General features: G+C 48.2%; 1 protein-coding gene across 1 annotated transcript in view; it reads left to right on the top strand.

The window, feature by feature from the left end:
* Positions 1–16,745, top strand: part of LOC118363521 (signal-induced proliferation-associated 1-like protein 2) — a 434,866-nt gene that overhangs the window by 268,187 nt on the left and 149,934 nt on the right. Inside the window, exon 13 of the mRNA XM_052497073.1 lies at positions 14,109–14,249. Coding sequence (XP_052353033.1) covers positions 14,109–14,249 — 141 coding nt within the window. The remainder of the gene's footprint in view (positions 1–14,108; positions 14,250–16,745) is intronic.

Genomic DNA, 16,745 nt, shown 5'->3' with positions numbered 1-16,745 from the left:
ACATCCAGGTGTTGGGTTGAAGACCACATCCAGGTGTTGGGTTGGAGACCACATCCAGGTGTTGGGTTGAAGACCACATCCAGGTGTTGGGTTGAAGACAACATCCAGGTGTTGGGTTGAAGACCTCATCCAGGTGTTGGGTTGGAGACCACATTCAGGTGTTGGGTTGAAGACAAGCATGATCATTACACAGGTTCACCTTGTGCTGGGGACAATAAAAGGCCACTCTAAAATGTGCAGTTTTGTCACACAACACAATGCCACAGATGTTTCAAATTTTGAGGGAGCGTGCAATTGGCATGCTGACTGCAGGAATGTCCACCAGAGCTGTTATCAGATAATTGAATGTTAATTTCTCTACCATAAACCGCCTCCAAAGTTGTTTTAGAGAATTTGGCAGTATGTCCAACCGGCCTCACAACCACAGACACAAGATGAGCGGTCAAATTATGAAAACATCAGTAGCCTAAACATCATTATAATTGTAAACATCATTATATTATACGCGCCAAGTAGCCTTGATAAATAGCAGAGATCAGAACCATTATGGCGTTAGAATGAATGTGTCAGTATGACAGCAGTCAAAGATAGTCAATTAACTTCAACTCCAGTTTACATTGTGTGGATGGATCAAGACAATGGCGTCAGTTGGATTCCATTTATCCCTTGTCCTAACAGTTGACACACATCTTTCATAACATTCACTTGCTTGACACGTGAATACCAGGTCGCATTTCTAAATGAGAACTTGTTCCTGGTTAAATGAAGGTGAAATAATTTATTTTACAAAAATGTGTTAATCATCGTGCATTTGTGTATTTATTCAAGGTACTACTCGCTCTTTCGTTGGGATTCAACCCTGTGTTTTGTATAGTGATTGTTCGCCCCCGTGCCTTTAACACGGCACCACGTAATTTGGGTGTAATACAAAAACTATTACACATTCCTGCGCCTATTTCCCGAATCATTCATACCGATGTGACAGTAATGCCGAGGTCCTTCACAGTTTTATTTGAGACGACTGTACAACCATCAAAATAAGCATCTCTGTTTTGTCCGAGTTTAAAAGTAAAACATTTGCCGCCATCCACTTCCTTATGTCTGAAACACATGCTTCTAGCGAGGGCAATTTTGGGCTTCACCATGTTTCATTGAAATGTACAGTTGTGTGTCATAGTCAAGTTAACATTATGTTTTCGAATGACATCCCCAAGAGGTAAAATATATAGTGAAAACAATAGTGATCCTAAAACGGAACCTTGAGGAACACCGAAATGTACAGTTGATTTGTCAGAGGACAAACCATTCACAGAGACAAACTGATATCTTTCCGACAGATAAGATCTAAACCAGGCCAGAACATGTCCGTGTAGACCAATTTGGGTTTCCAATCTCTCCAAAAGAATGTGGTGATCGATGGTATCAAAAGCAGCACGAGGTCTAGGAGCACGAGGACAGATGCAGAGCCTCGGTCCGATGCCATTAAAATGTCATTTACCACCTTCGCAAGTACAGTCTCAGTGCTATGATGGGGTCTAAAACCAGACTGAAGCATTTCGTATACATTGTTTGTCTTCGGGAAGGCAGTGAGTAACAGCTTTTTCAACATTTTTTGAGAGGAATGAGAGATTCGATATAGGCCGATAGTTTTTAAAATATTTTCTGGGTCAAGGTTTGGCTTTTTCAAGAGAGGCTTTATTACTGCCACTTTTAGTGAGTTTGGTACACATCCAGTGGATAGAGAGCTGTTTATTATGTTCAACATAGGAGGGCCAAGCACAGGAAGCAGCTCTTTCAGTAGTTTAGTTGGAATAGGGTCCAGTATGTTGCTTGAAGGTTTAGAGGCCATGATTATTTTCATCAATGTGTCAAGAGATATAGTACTAAAAGACTTGAGTGTCTCTCTTGATCCTAGGTCCTGGCAGAGTTGTGCAGACTCAGAAAGAGGGCCAATTATCTACAAATTCCATCATTTGGGAGGGGCAGAAAACAGTTGTCAACCAGCGATTGAGTTGTGAGACTCTGCTGTGGAGCTCATCACTCCCCCTAACTGGGAGGGGTCCAGAGACAATTACTCGATGCCGACACATCTTTCTAGCAAAGTTACTTACTGAGACTATGTTGCGCTTGGTGACCTCTGACTGTTTCATCCTAATATTGTTGGTGCTGATGTGGATAAAAAATATCCCTATACTCTATCAATTTGTCAGAGCTAATGATGCGAGGCTTCGGTGTCTCAGACCCCGTAACGGGTGGAGTAGAGACCAGAGAAGGCTCGGCCTTAGACTCCGACTTGCTGCTTAATGGGGAGAACCGGTTAAAAGTTCCTGTCGGCTGAAGGAGCGACACCGGTTGAGCTTTCCTACAGCCTTTCCCTGCAGAAGCCATGAGAAAGTTGTCCGGCTGTGGGGACCGTGCCAGGGATTTATACTAACTTTACTATCTGTACTTACTGGTGGCACAGACGCTGTTTCATCCTTTCCTACACTTAAAGTACCCTCAAGTACCCTATCCTCGCCGCAAGGCGATCGTTCTCCTGTATGTTATGAGTACAGCGACTGCAATTAGAAGGCATCATGTTAATGTTACTACTTAGCTTCGGCTGTTGGAGGTCCTGACGAACCATGTCCAGATAAAGCTTCCAGAGTGGTTGGCTGGCTGACTTACTGGCTGGCTGGCTGACTGACTGGCTGGCTAACTGACTGATTGGCTGACTGGCTGGTTGGCTGGCTGGCTGGCTGACTGACTGGCTGGCTAACTGACTGATTGGCTGACTTACTGGCTGGCTGACTGGCTGGCTGGCTAACTGACTGATTGGCTGACTGGCTGACTGACTGGCTGACTGACTGGTTGGCTGGCTGGTTGACTGGCTGGTTGACTGGCTGACTGACTGGCTGACTGACTGGCTGGCTGGCTGGCTGACTGGTTGGCTGGCTGGCTGACTGGTTGGCTGGCTGACTGACTGACTGACTGGCTGGCTGGCTGACTGACTGGTTGACTGGCTGGCTGGCTGTTCAGACAGCTTTGTGCAGCCAGCAACAGTCAAGAGGACCATCCTCAGGGTAAATGAAGGTCTTATAAGAATGACAGCATAATACACTCTCTTGTTTAAGCCTGTTACACAATGACTGCCCTTGGAGAGAGTGAAAAGATGTAACTCTGTCTGTCTATCTGCCTGTCTGTCCGTCCGTCCGTCCGTGTGATGGTTTTACATAAGAGCTGTGCTGAGCAGCCATACAGTGTGACAGTGATTATGATTCCCTCTGGCTCTTGACCCAGGCTGACTTCTAGGTTCACTGTCTACTGCACCACTGTACATTTCTCAAGATATTAGCGTCAGTTAGTTAGTTAGTTAATCAGTTAGTTAGTTAGTTAGTTAGTTCGTTAGTTCGTTAGTTAGTTAGTTAGTTAGTTAGTTAGTTAGTTAGTTAGTTAGTTAGTTAGTTACTCCAGGTAAGAGATCATGTATACATATTTTAATTCCAGCATTTTAATCCATTTCTTAATTACCATCACTATTGTGTTGTCGTTTACACACTGTCGTGTTTATTTTGTGTTAGTATGTCTCTATAAAAAAACAAGATTACTTTTCGTTGGCAGAATAATTATTTTTCTTTAACTGTGCATTTCCGGCAGTTTTGACTTTTGCCACTAGAGGGCAGCCAATTCCTGGGGATCTGTATTCCCAAAGTTATTGACTGTTTTTGCGCTTGCCAGTTAGCTAGCAGTTCTCAGCTGTTAGCAGCCAATGGCTAGCAGTTTCTTTTATCGAATAAAAACGGATGACTGACATAATTTTTTTTGAGTCATTACAGAATGATTTAATGTAACAAGACATAGATACAAGCGCACACATCCCTGGGTCGCTCGTCTTTTCAGTTCGCTGCAGCTAACGACTGGAACGAGCTGCAACAAACAGTCAAACTGGACAGTTTCATCTCCATCTCTTCATTCAAAGACTCAATCACTCTTACTGACAGTTGTGTCTGCTTCACCTGATGTATTGTTGTATCTACCTTCTTGCCTTTGTTTGTGCCATGTTGTGTTGCTGCCATGTTGTGTTGCTGCCATGTTGTGTTGCTGCCATGTTGTGTTGCTGCCATGTTGTGTTGCTGCCATGCTGTGTTGCTGCCATGTTGTGTTGCTGCCATGCTGTGTTGCTGCCATGCTGTGTTGCTGCCATGCTGTGTTGCTGCCATGTTGTGTTGCTGCCATGTTGTGTTGCTGCCATGCTGTGTTGCTGCCATGCTGTGTTGCTGCCATGTTGTGTTGCTGCCATGTTGTGTTGCTGCCATGTTGTGTTGCTGCCATGCTGTGTTGCTGCCATGCTGTGTTGCTGCCATGCTGTGTTGCTGCCATGCTGTGTTGCTGCCATGCTGTGTTGCTGCCATGTTGTGTTGCTGTCATGTTATACCGCTGCCATGCTGTGTTGCTGCCATGTTGTGTTGCTGTCATGTTATACCGCTGCCATGTTGTGTTGCTGCCATGCTGTGTTGCTGCCATGCTGTGTTGCTGCCATGTTGTGTTGCTGCCATGTTGTACTGCTGCCATGTTGTACTGCTGCCATGTTGTACTGCTGTCATGTTGTGTTGCTGCCATGTTGTACTGCTGCCATGTTGTACTGCTGCCATGTTGTGTTGCTGCCATGTTGTGTTGCTGCCATGTTATACCACTGTCATGTTGTACTGCTACCATGTTGTGTTGCTGCCATGTTATACCGCTGTCATGTTGTACTGCTACCATGTTGTGCTGCTGCCATGTTATACCGCTGTCATGTTGTACTGCTACCATGTTGTGCTGCTGCCATGTTATACTGCTGCCATGTTGTGTTGCTGCCATGTTGTGTTGCTGCCATGTTATACCGCTGCCATGTTGTGTTGCTGCCATGTTGTGTTGCTGCCATGTTATACCGCTGCCATGTTGTGTTGCTGCCATGTTGTGTTGCTGCCATGCTGTGTTGCTACCATGTTGTGTTGCTGCCATGTTGTGTTGCTGCCATGTTGTGTTGCTGCCATGCTGTGCTGCTGCCATGCTGTGTTGCTGCCATGCTGTGTTGCTGCCATGCTGTGCTGCTGCCATGCTGTGTTGCTGCCATGTTGTGTTGCTGTCATGTTATACCGCTGCCATGCTGTGTTGCTGCCATGTTGTGTTGCTGTCATGTTATACCGCTGCCATGTTGTGTTGCTGCCATGCTGTGTTGCTGCCATGCTGTGTTGCTGCCATGTTGTGTTGCTGCCATGTTGTACTGCTGCCATGTTGTACTGCTGCCATGTTGTACTGCTGTCATGTTGTGTTGCTGCCATGTTGTACTGCTGCCATGTTGTACTGCTGCCATGTTGTGTTGCTGCCATGTTGTGTTGCTGCCATGTTATACCGCTGTCATGTTGTACTGCTACCATGTTGTGTTGCTGCCATGTTATACCGCTGTCATGTTGTACTGCTACCATGTTGTGCTGCTGCCATGTTATACCGCTGTCATGTTGTACTGCTACCATGTTGTGCTGCTGCCATGTTATACTGCTGCCATGTTGTGTTGCTGCCATGTTGTGTTGCTGCCATGTTATACCGCTGCCATGTTGTGTTGCTGCCATGTTGTGTTGCTGCCATGTTATACCGCTGCCATGTTGTGTTGCTGCCATGTTGTGTTGCTGCCATGTTATACCGCTGTCATGTTGTACTGCTACCATGTTGTGCTGCTGCCATGTTATACTGCTGTCATGTTGTGTTGCTGCCATGTTATACCGCTGCCATGTTGTGTTGCTGCCATGTTGTGTTGCTGCCATGTTGTGTTGCTGCCATGTTGTGTTGCTGCCATGTTGTACTGCTGCCATGTTGTGTTGCTGCCATGTTGTACTGCTGCCATGTTGTGTTGCTGCCATGTTGTGTTGCTGCCATGTTGTACTGCTGCCATGTTGTGTTGCTGCCATGTTGTACTGCTGCCATGTTGTGTTGCTGCCATGTTGTGTTGCTGCCATGTTGTGTTGCTGCCATGTTGTACTGCTGCCATGTTGTACTGCTGCCATGTTGTGTTGCTGCCATGTTGTGTTGCTGCCATGTTGTGTTGCTGCCATGTTGTGTTGCTGCCATGTTGTGTTGCTGCCATGTTGTACTGCTGCCATGTTGTGTTGCTGCCATGTTGTACTGCTGCCATGTTGTACTGCTGCCATGTTGTGTTGCTGCCATGTTGTACTGCTGCCATGTTGTGTTGCTGCCATGTTGTACTGCTGCCATGTTGTGTTGCTGCCATGTTGTACTGCTGCCATGTTGTGTTGCTGCCATGTTGTACTGCTGCCATGTTGTGTTGCTGCCATGTTGTACTGCTGCCATGTTGTGTTGCTGCCATGTTGTGTTGCTGCCATGTTGTACTGCTGCCATGTTGTGTTGCTGCCATGTTGTGTTGCTGCCATGTTGTACTGCTGCCATGTTGTGTTGCTGCCATGTTGTACTGCTGCCATGTTGTACTGGTGCCATGTTGTACTGCTGTCATGTTGTACTGCTGCCATGTTGTGTTGCTGCCATGTTGTACTGCTGCCATGTTGTACTGCTGTCATGTTGTGTTGCTGCCATGTTGTACTGCTGCCATGTTGTGTTGCTGTCATGTTGTACTGCTGTCATGTTGTACTGCTGCCATGTTGTGTTGCTGCCATGTTGTGTTGCTGCCATGCTGTGCTGCTGCCATGTTGTGTTGCTGCCATGTTGTACTGCTGCCATGTTGTGTTGCTGCCATGTTGTACTGCTGCCATGTTGTGTTGCTGCCATGTTGTACTGCTGCCATGTTGTACTGGTGCCATGTTGTACTGCTGCCATGTTGTACTGCTGCCATGTTGTGTTGCTGCCATGTTGTACTGCTGCCATGTTGTGTTGCTGCCATGTTGTACTGCTGCCATGTTGTACTGCTGCCATGTTGTACTGCTGCCATGTTGTACTGCTGCCATGTTGTGTTGCTGCCATGTTGTGTTGCTGCCATGTTGTGTTGCTGCCATGTTGTACTGCTGCCATGTTGTACTGCTGCCATGTTGTGTTGCTGCCATGTTGTACTGCTGCCATGTTGTACTGCTGCCATGTTGTGCTGCTGCCATGTTGTACTGCTGTCATGTTGTACTGCTGCCATGTTGTGTTGCTGCCATGTTGTACTGCTGCCATGTTGTGTTGCTGCCATGTTGTGTTGCTGCCATGTTGTGTTGCTGCCATGTTGTGTTGCTGCCATGTTGTGTTGCTGCCATGTTGTGTTGCTGCCATGTTGTGTTGCTGCCATGTTGTACTGCTGCCATGTTGTGTTGCTGCCATGTTGTACTGCTGCCATGTTGTACTGCTGTCATGTTGTACTGCTGCCATGTTGTGTTGCTGTCATGTTGTACTGCTGCCATGCTGTGTTGCTGCCATGTTGTGTTGCTGCCATGTTGTGTTGCTGCCATGTTGTACTGCTGCCATGTTGTGTTGCTGCCATGTTGTACTGCTGCCATGTTGTGTTGCTGCCATGTTGTACTGCTGCCATGTTGTGTTGCTGCCATGTTGTACTGCTGCCATGTTGTACTGGTGCCATGTTGTACTGCTGTCATGTTGTACTGCTGCCATGTTGTGTTGCTGCCATGTTGTACTGCTGCCATGTTGTGTTGCTGCCATGTTGTACTGCTGCCATGTTGTACTGGTGCCATGTTGTACTGCTGCCATGTTGTACTGCTGCCATGTTGTGTTGCTGCCATGTTGTGTTGCTGCCATGTTGTGTTGCTGCCATGTTGTACTGCTGCCATGTTGTACTGCTGCCATGTTGTGTTGCTGCCATGTTGTACTGCTGCCATGTTGTACTGCTGCCATGTTGTGCTGCTGCCATGTTGTACTGCTGTCATGTTGTACTGCTGCCATGTTGTACTGCTGCCATGTTGTACTGCTGTCATGTTGTGTTGCTGCCATGTTGTGTTGCTGCCATGTTGTGTTGCTGCCATGTTGTGTTGCTGCCATGTTGTGTTGCTGCCATGTTGTGTTGCTGCCATGTTGTGTTGCTGCCATGTTGTACTGCTGCCATGTTGTGTTGCTGCCATGTTGTACTGCTGCCATGTTGTACTGCTGTCATGTTGTACTGCTGCCATGTTGTGTTGCTGTCATGTTGTACTGCTGCCATGCTGTGTTGCTGCCATGTTGTGTTGCTGCCATGTTGTACTGCTGCCATGTTGTGTTGCTGCCATCTTGTACTGCTGCCATGTTGTACTGCTGCCATGTTGTGCTGCTGCCATGTTGTACTGCTGTCATGTTGTACTGCTGCCATGTTGTACTGCTGCCATGTTGTACTGCTGTCATGTTGTGTTGCTGCCATGTTGTGTTGCTGCCATGTTGTACTGCTGCCATGTTGTACTGCTGCCATGTTATACTGCTGCCATGTTGTACTGCTGCCATGTTATACTGCTGCCATGTTGTGTTGCTGCCATGTTGTACTGCTGCCATGTTGTGCTGCTGCCATGTTGTGTTGCTGCCATGTTGTGTTGCTGCCATGTTGTACTGCTGCCATGTTGTGTTGCTGCCATGTTGTACTGCTGCCATGTTGTACTGCTGCCATGTTGTGTTGCTGCCATGTTGTGTTGCTGCCATGTTGTACTGCTGCCATGTTGTGTTGCTGCCATGTTGTGTTGCTGCCATGTTGTGTTGCTGCCATGTTGTACTGCTGCCATGTTGTACTGCTGCCATGTTGTGTTGCTGCCATGTTGTGTTGCTGCCATGTTGTGTTGCTGCCATGTTGTGTTGCTGCCATGTTGTGTTGCTGCCATGTTGTACTGCTGCCATGTTGTGTTGCTGCCATGTTGTACTGCTGCCATGTTGTGTTGCTGCCATGTTGTACTGCTGCCATGTTGTGTTGCTGCCATGTTGTACTGCTGCCATGTTGTGTTGCTGCCATGTTGTACTGCTGCCATGTTGTGTTGCTGCCATGTTGTACTGCTGCCATGTTGTGTTGCTGCCATGTTGTGTTGCTGCCATGTTGTACTGCTGCCATGTTGTGTTGCTGCCATGTTGTGTTGCTGCCATGTTGTGCTGCTGTCATGTTGTGTTGCTGCCATGTTGTACTGCTGCCATGTTGTACTGGTGCCATGTTGTACTGCTGTCATGTTGTACTGCTGCCATGTTGTGTTGCTGCCATGTTGTACTGCTGCCATGTTGTACTGCTGTCATGTTGTGTTGCTGCCATGTTGTACTGCTGCCATGTTGTGTTGCTGTCATGTTGTACTGCTGTCATGTTGTACTGCTGCCATGTTGTGTTGCTGCCATGTTGTGTTGCTGCCATGCTGTGCTGCTGCCATGTTGTGTTGCTGCCATGTTGTACTGCTGCCATGTTGTGTTGCTGCCATGTTGTACTGCTGCCATGTTGTGTTGCTGCCATGTTGTACTGCTGCCATGTTGTACTGGTGCCATGTTGTACTGCTGTCATGTTGTACTGCTGCCATGTTGTGTTGCTGCCATGTTGTACTGCTGCCATGTTGTGTTGCTGCCATGTTGTACTGCTGCCATGTTGTACTGGTGCCATGTTGTACTGCTGCCATGTTGTACTGCTGCCATGTTGTGTTGCTGCCATGTTGTGTTGCTGCCATGTTGTGTTGCTGCCATGTTGTACTGCTGCCATGTTGTACTGCTGCCATGTTGTGTTGCTGCCATGTTGTACTGCTGCCATGTTGTACTGCTGCCATGTTGTGCTGCTGCCATGTTGTACTGCTGTCATGTTGTACTGCTGCCATGTTGTACTGCTGCCATGTTGTACTGCTGTCATGTTGTGTTGCTGCCATGTTGTGTTGCTGCCATGTTGTGTTGCTGCCATGTTGTGTTGCTGCCATGTTGTGTTGCTGCCATGTTGTGTTGCTGCCATGTTGTGTTGCTGCCATGTTGTACTGCTGCCATGTTGTGTTGCTGCCATGTTGTACTGCTGCCATGTTGTACTGCTGTCATGTTGTACTGCTGCCATGTTGTGTTGCTGTCATGTTGTACTGCTGCCATGCTGTGTTGCTGCCATGTTGTGTTGCTGCCATGTTGTGTTGCTGCCATGTTGTACTGCTGCCATGTTGTGTTGCTGCCATGTTGTACTGCTGCCATGTTGTGTTGCTGCCATGTTGTACTGCTGCCATGTTGTGTTGCTGCCATGTTGTACTGCTGCCATGTTGTACTGGTGCCATGTTGTACTGCTGTCATGTTGTACTGCTGCCATGTTGTGTTGCTGCCATGTTGTACTGCTGCCATGTTGTGTTGCTGCCATGTTGTACTGCTGCCATGTTGTACTGGTGCCATGTTGTACTGCTGCCATGTTGTACTGCTGCCATGTTGTGTTGCTGCCATGTTGTGTTGCTGCCATGTTGTGTTGCTGCCATGTTGTACTGCTGCCATGTTGTACTGCTGCCATGTTGTGTTGCTGCCATGTTGTACTGCTGCCATGTTGTACTGCTGCCATGTTGTGCTGCTGCCATGTTGTACTGCTGTCATGTTGTACTGCTGCCATGTTGTACTGCTGCCATGTTGTACTGCTGTCATGTTGTGTTGCTGCCATGTTGTGTTGCTGCCATGTTGTGTTGCTGCCATGTTGTGTTGCTGCCATGTTGTGTTGCTGCCATGTTGTGTTGCTGCCATGTTGTACTGCTGCCATGTTGTGTTGCTGCCATGTTGTACTGCTGCCATGTTGTACTGCTGTCATGTTGTACTGCTGCCATGTTGTGTTGCTGTCATGTTGTACTGCTGCCATGCTGTGTTGCTGCCATGTTGTGTTGCTGCCATGTTGTACTGCTGCCATGTTGTGTTGCTGCCATGTTGTACTGCTGCCATGTTGTACTGCTGCCATGTTGTGCTGCTGCCATGTTGTACTGCTGTCATGTTGTACTGCTGCCATGTTGTACTGCTGCCATGTTGTACTGCTGTCATGTTGTGTTGCTGCCATGTTGTGTTGCTGCCATGTTGTACTGCTGCCATGTTGTACTGCTGCCATGTTGTTCTGCTGCCATGTTATACTGCTGCCATGTTGTACTGCTGCCATGTTATACTGCTGCCATGTTGTGTTGCTGCCATGTTGTACTGCTGCCATGTTGTGTTGCTGCCATGTTGTGTTGCTGCCATGTTGTGTTGCTGCCATGTTGTACTGCTGCCATGTTGTGTTGCTGCCATGTTGTACTGCTGCCATGTTGTACTGCTGCCATGTTGTGTTGCTGCCATGTTGTGTTGCTGCCATGTTGTACTGCTGCCATGTTGTGTTGCTGCCATGTTGTACTGCTGCCATGTTGTGTTGCTGCCATGTTGTACTGCTGCCATGTTGTACTGCTGCCATGTTGTACTGCTGCCATGTTGTGTTGCTGCCATGTTGTGTTGCTGCCATGTTGTACTGCTGCCATGTTGTGTTGCTGCCATGTTGTACTGCTGCCATGTTGTACTGCTGCCATGTTGTACTGCTGCCATGTTGTACTGCTGCCATGTTGTGTTGCTGCCATGTTGTACTGCTGCCATGTTGTACTGCTGCCATGTTGTACTGCTGCCATGTTGTACTGCTGCCATGTTGTGTTGCTGCCATGTTGTACTGCTGTCATGTTGTGTTGCTGCCATGTTGTGTTGCTGCCATGTTGTACTGCTGCCATGTTGTGTTGCTGCCATGTTGTACTGCTGCCATGTTGTACTGCTGCCATGTTGTGTTGCTGCCATGTTGTACTGCTGCCATGTTGTACTGCTGCCATGTTGTACTGCTGCCATGTTGTACTGCTGCCATGTTGTGTTGCTGCCATGTTGTACTGCTGTCATGTTGTGTTGCTGCCATGTTGTACTGCTGCCATGTTGTACTGCTGCCATGTTGTGTTGCTGCCATGTTGTACTGCTGCCATGTTGTACTGCTGCCATGTTGTACTGCTGCCATGTTGTACTGCTGCCATGTTGTACTGCTGCCATGTTGTGTTGCTGCCATGTTGTACTGCTGCCATGTTGTACTGCTGCCATGTTGTACTGCTGCCATGTTGTACTGCTGCCATGTTGTACTGCTGCCATGTTGTGTTGCTGCCATGTTGTACTGCTGCCATGTTGTACTGCTGTCATGTTGTGTTGCTGCCATGTTGTACTGCTGTCATGTTGTGTTGCTGCCATGTTGTACTGCTGCCATGTTGTGTTGCTGCCATGTTGTGTTGCTGCCATGTTGTACTGCTGCCATGTTGTGTTGCTGCCATGTTGTACTGCTGCCATGTTGTGTTGCTGCCATGTTGTGTTGCTGCCATGTTGTACTGCTGCCATGTTGTGTTGCTGCCATGTTGTACTGCTGCCATGCTGTGTTGCTGCCATGTTGTACTGCTGCCATGTTGTACTGCTGCCATGTTGTGTTGCTGCCATGTTGTACTGCTGCCATGTTGTACTGCTGCCATGTTATACTGCTGCCATGTTGTTTTGCTGCCATGTTGTACTGCTGCCATGTTGTACTGCTGCCATGTTGTACTGCTGCCATGTTGTACTGCTGCCATGTTATACTGCTGCCATGTTGTGTTGCTGCCATGTTGTACTGCTGCCATGTTGTACTGCTGCCATGTTGTACTGCTGCCATGTTATACTGCTGCCATGTTGTACTGCTGCCATGTTGTGTTGCTGCCATGTTGTACTGCTGCCATGTTGTACTGCTGCCATGTTGTACTGCTGCCATGTTGTACTGCTGCCATGTTATACTGCTGCCATGTTGTACTGCTGTCATATTGTGTTGCTGCCATGTTGTACTGCTGCCATGTTGTACTGCTGCCATGTTGTACTGCTGCCATGTTGTACTGCTGCCATGTTGTGTTGCTGCCATGTTGTACTGCTGCCATGTTGTGTTGCTGCCATGTTGTACTGCTGCCATGTTGTACTGCTGCCATGTTGTACTGCTGCCATGTTGTGTTGCTGCCATGTTGTGTTGCTGCCATGTTGTACTGCTGCCATGTTGTACTGCTGCCATGTTGTACTGCTGCCATGTTGTGTTGCTGCCATGTTGTACTGCTGCCATGTTGTACTGCTGTCATGTTGTGTTGCTGCCATGTTGTACTGCTGCCATGTTGTACTGCTGCCATGTTGTGTTGCTGCCATGTTGTACTGCTGCCATGTTGTGTTGCTGCCATGTTGTACTGCTGCCATGTTGTGTTGCTGCCATGTTGTTCTGCTGCCATGTTGGTTTGCTGCCATGTTGTGTTGCTGCCATGTTGTACTGCTGCCATGTTGTACTGCTGCCATGTTGTGTTGCTGCCATGTTGTACTGCTGCCATGTTGTACTGCTGCCATGTTGTGTTGCTGCCATGTTGTGTTGCTGCCATGTTGTATTGCTGCCATGTTGTGTTGCTGCCATGTTGTGTTGCTGCCATGTTGTACTGCTGCCATGTTGTACTGCTGCCATGTTGTGTTGCTGCCATGTTGTGTTGCTGCCATGTTGTACTGCTGCCATGTTGTGTTGCTGCCTTGGTTATCTGTCTATAGGGCTGACTGAGAACCCTCAGGTTATCTGTCTATAGGGCTGACTGAGAACCCTCAGGTTCTGTCTTTAGGGCTGACTGAGAACCCTCAGGTTATCTGTCTTTAGGGCTGACTGAGAACCCTCAGGTTATCTGTCTATAGGGCTGACTGAGACCCTCAGGTTATCTGTCTATAGGGCTGACTGAGAACCCTCAGGTTATCTGTCTTTAGGGCTGACTGAGAACCCTCAGGTTATCTGTCTTTAGGGCTGACTGAGAACCCTCAGGTTATCTGTCTGTAGGGCTGACTGAGAACCCTCAGGTTATCTGTCTTTAGGGCTGACAGAGAACCCTCAGGTTATCTGTCTATAGGGCTGACTGAGAACCCTCAGGTTATCTGTCTATAGGGCTGACTGAGAACCCTCAGGTTATCTGTCTATAGGGCTGACTGAGAACCCTCAGGTTATCTGTCTATAGGGCTGACTGAGAACCCTCAGGTTATCTGTCTATAGGGCTGACTGAGAACCCTCAGGTTATCTGTCTTTCGGGCTGACTGAGAACCCTCAGGTTATCTGTCTATAGGGCTGACTGAGAACCCTCAGGTGACCATGTGTAATAAGGTAGACCAGCACTACTATACATGTCATAATATACAGTATAACAGTATATAATATATCGATTTTATATGTTGTCTGTCTATAGGGCTGACTGTGAGAACCCGCAGGTGACCGTGTGTAATAAGGGAGACCAGCACTACCGCAGTTCCCCTAGCAACCAGTCGTCGTCTAGTGACCCAGGACCCTGTGGAAGTGGAACCTGGTCTCAACCTCCTGGATACGACGGGTAAGACCTGGCCGGGGGAGGGGGGGGCGGGGGTGGTAGGGAGAGGGAGAGGAGAGGAGAGGAGAGGAGAGGAGAGGAGAGGAGAGGAGAGGAGAGGTAAGGAAGGCCCAGCTAGACAGGGAGCATCCTAATCTGTCTCCAGTGGGTTAGGGACAGGGAGATCCATCCTAATCTGTCTCCAGTGGGTTAGGGACAGGGAGAGGCATCCTAATCTGTCTCCAGTGGGTTAGGGACAGGGAGAGGCATCCTAATCTGTCTCCAGTGGGTTAGGGACAGGGAGAGGCATCCTAATCTGTCTCCAGTGGGTTAGGGACAGGGAGAGGCATCCTAATCTGTCTCCGGTGGGTTAGGGACAGGGAGAGGCATCCTAATCTGTCTCCAGTGGGTTAGGGACAGGGAGATCCATCCTAATCTGTCTCCAGTGGGTTAGGGACAGGGAGAGGCATCCTAATCTGTCTCCAGTGGGTTAGGGACAGGGAGATTCATCCTAATCTGTCTCCAGTGGGTTAGGGACAGGGAGATCCATCCTAATCTGTCTCCAGTGGGTTAGGGACAGGGAGATTCATCCTAATCTGTCTCCGGTGGGTTAGGGACAGGGAGAGGCATCCTAATCTGTCTCCAGTGGGTTAGGGACAGGGAGAGGCATCCTAATCTGTCTCCAGTGGGTTAGGGACAGGGAGATTCATCCTAATCTGTCTCCAGTGGGTTAGGGACAGGGAGAGGCATCCTAATCTGTCTCCAGTGGGTTAGGGACAGGGAGATCCATCCTAATCTGTCTCCAGTGGGTTAGGGACAGGGAGATTCATCCTAATCTGTCTCCGGTGGGTTAGGGACAGGGAGAGGCATCCTAATCTGTCTCCAGTGGGTTAGGGACAGGGAGAGGCATCCTAATCTGTCTCCAGTGGGTTAGGGACAGGGAGAGGCATCCTAATCTGTCTCCAGTGGGTTAGGGACAGGGAGAGGCATCCTAATCTGTCTCCAGTGGGTTAGGGACAGGGAGATCCATCCTAATCTGTCTCCAGTGGGTTAGGGACAGGGAGAGGCATCCTAATCTGTCTCCAGTGGGTTAGGGACAGGGAGATCCATCCTAATCTGTCTCCAGTGGGTTAGGGACAGGGAGATGCATCCTAATCTGTCTCCAGTGGGTTAGGGACAGGGAGAGGCATCCTAATCTGTCTCCAGTGGGTTAGGGACAGGGAGAGGCATCCTAATCTGTCTCCAGTGGGTTAGGGACAGGGAGAGGCATCCTAATCTGTCTCCAGTGGGTTAGGGTTAGGGACAGGGAGATCCATCCTAATCTGTCTCCAGTGGGTTAGGGACAGGGAGAGGCATCCTAATCTGTCTATAATCTGTCTATATTACCTTAATTCTATCAGAAAACTACAGTACATACTGTCATTACCCTACACTGTCATTCCCTTAACTATACCAGACTACTACAGTACATTCTATTCTACATAGCCTAGTGGTTAGAGCGTTGGACTAGTAACCGGAAGGTTGCGAGTTCAAACCCCGAGCTGACAAGGTACAAATCTGTCGTTCTGCCCCTGAACAGTCTCCCACTGTTCCCAGGCCGTCATTGAAAATAAGAATATGTTCTTAACTGACTTGCCTGGTTAAATAAAGGTAAAATTAAAATTAAAATTACCCTACACTGTCATTACCCTAACTCTACCAGACTACTACAGTACATAATGCCATTACCCTACATGGTCATTACCCTAACTATACCAGACTACTACCCTACACTTTCATTACCCTAACTCTAACAGACTACTTACTACATTACCCTACACGGTTATTACCCTAACTCTACCAGACTACTACAGTACATACTGTTCCAGACTTCTACATACTACATGGGACCAGTGAGCTCTTACAGAGAATGTCTAGTATGTCATCCTGGCAGGAGGGAAATACAGAGAGAGAGAGAGAGGAGAGAGAGGAGAGAGAGGAGAGAGAGAGATAAAGTGAGAGAGGGAGAGAGGAGAGAGAGGAGAGAGAGAGAGAGAGAGAGAGAGAGAGAGAGAGAGAGAGAGAGAGAGAGAGAGAGAGATAAAGTGAGAGATAAAGTGAGAGAGGGAGAGAGGAGAGAGAGGAGAGAGAGGAGAGAGGAGAGAGGAGAGAGAGAGAGAGAGAGAGAGAGAGAGAGAGAGAGAGAGAGAGAGAGGAAGAGAGAGGAAGAGAGAGGGAGAGAGAGAGAACGACTAGTCAGTGTTGTTAGGAGAAAGGCTGCTCCATGTTCAATCTGATTCCATAATGAGATCAAATGATTTGACCTCGTATGATCCTGATCTGCGTAATGTATTTTTACCACTTCTGTTATGTGATGACAGGATGCTAACCTTACTGCAGAGACAGGCTGCTGAGTTCTGTCACACTTGATGCCCTCAATCTCACACAAATGATCAATGAACCTACCAGGTACAACCCTAAATCAATAAACACGGGCATCCTCATAGATGTCATCCTAACTAACTCGCCCTCCAAATTCAC

This window comes from Oncorhynchus keta, chromosome 3, assembly GCF_023373465.1.
Source record: "Oncorhynchus keta strain PuntledgeMale-10-30-2019 chromosome 3, Oket_V2, whole genome shotgun sequence".
NCBI classification, from domain to species: Eukaryota; Metazoa; Chordata; class Actinopteri; order Salmoniformes; family Salmonidae; genus Oncorhynchus; species Oncorhynchus keta.
This window is presented reverse-complemented; position numbering and strand designations above follow the sequence as displayed.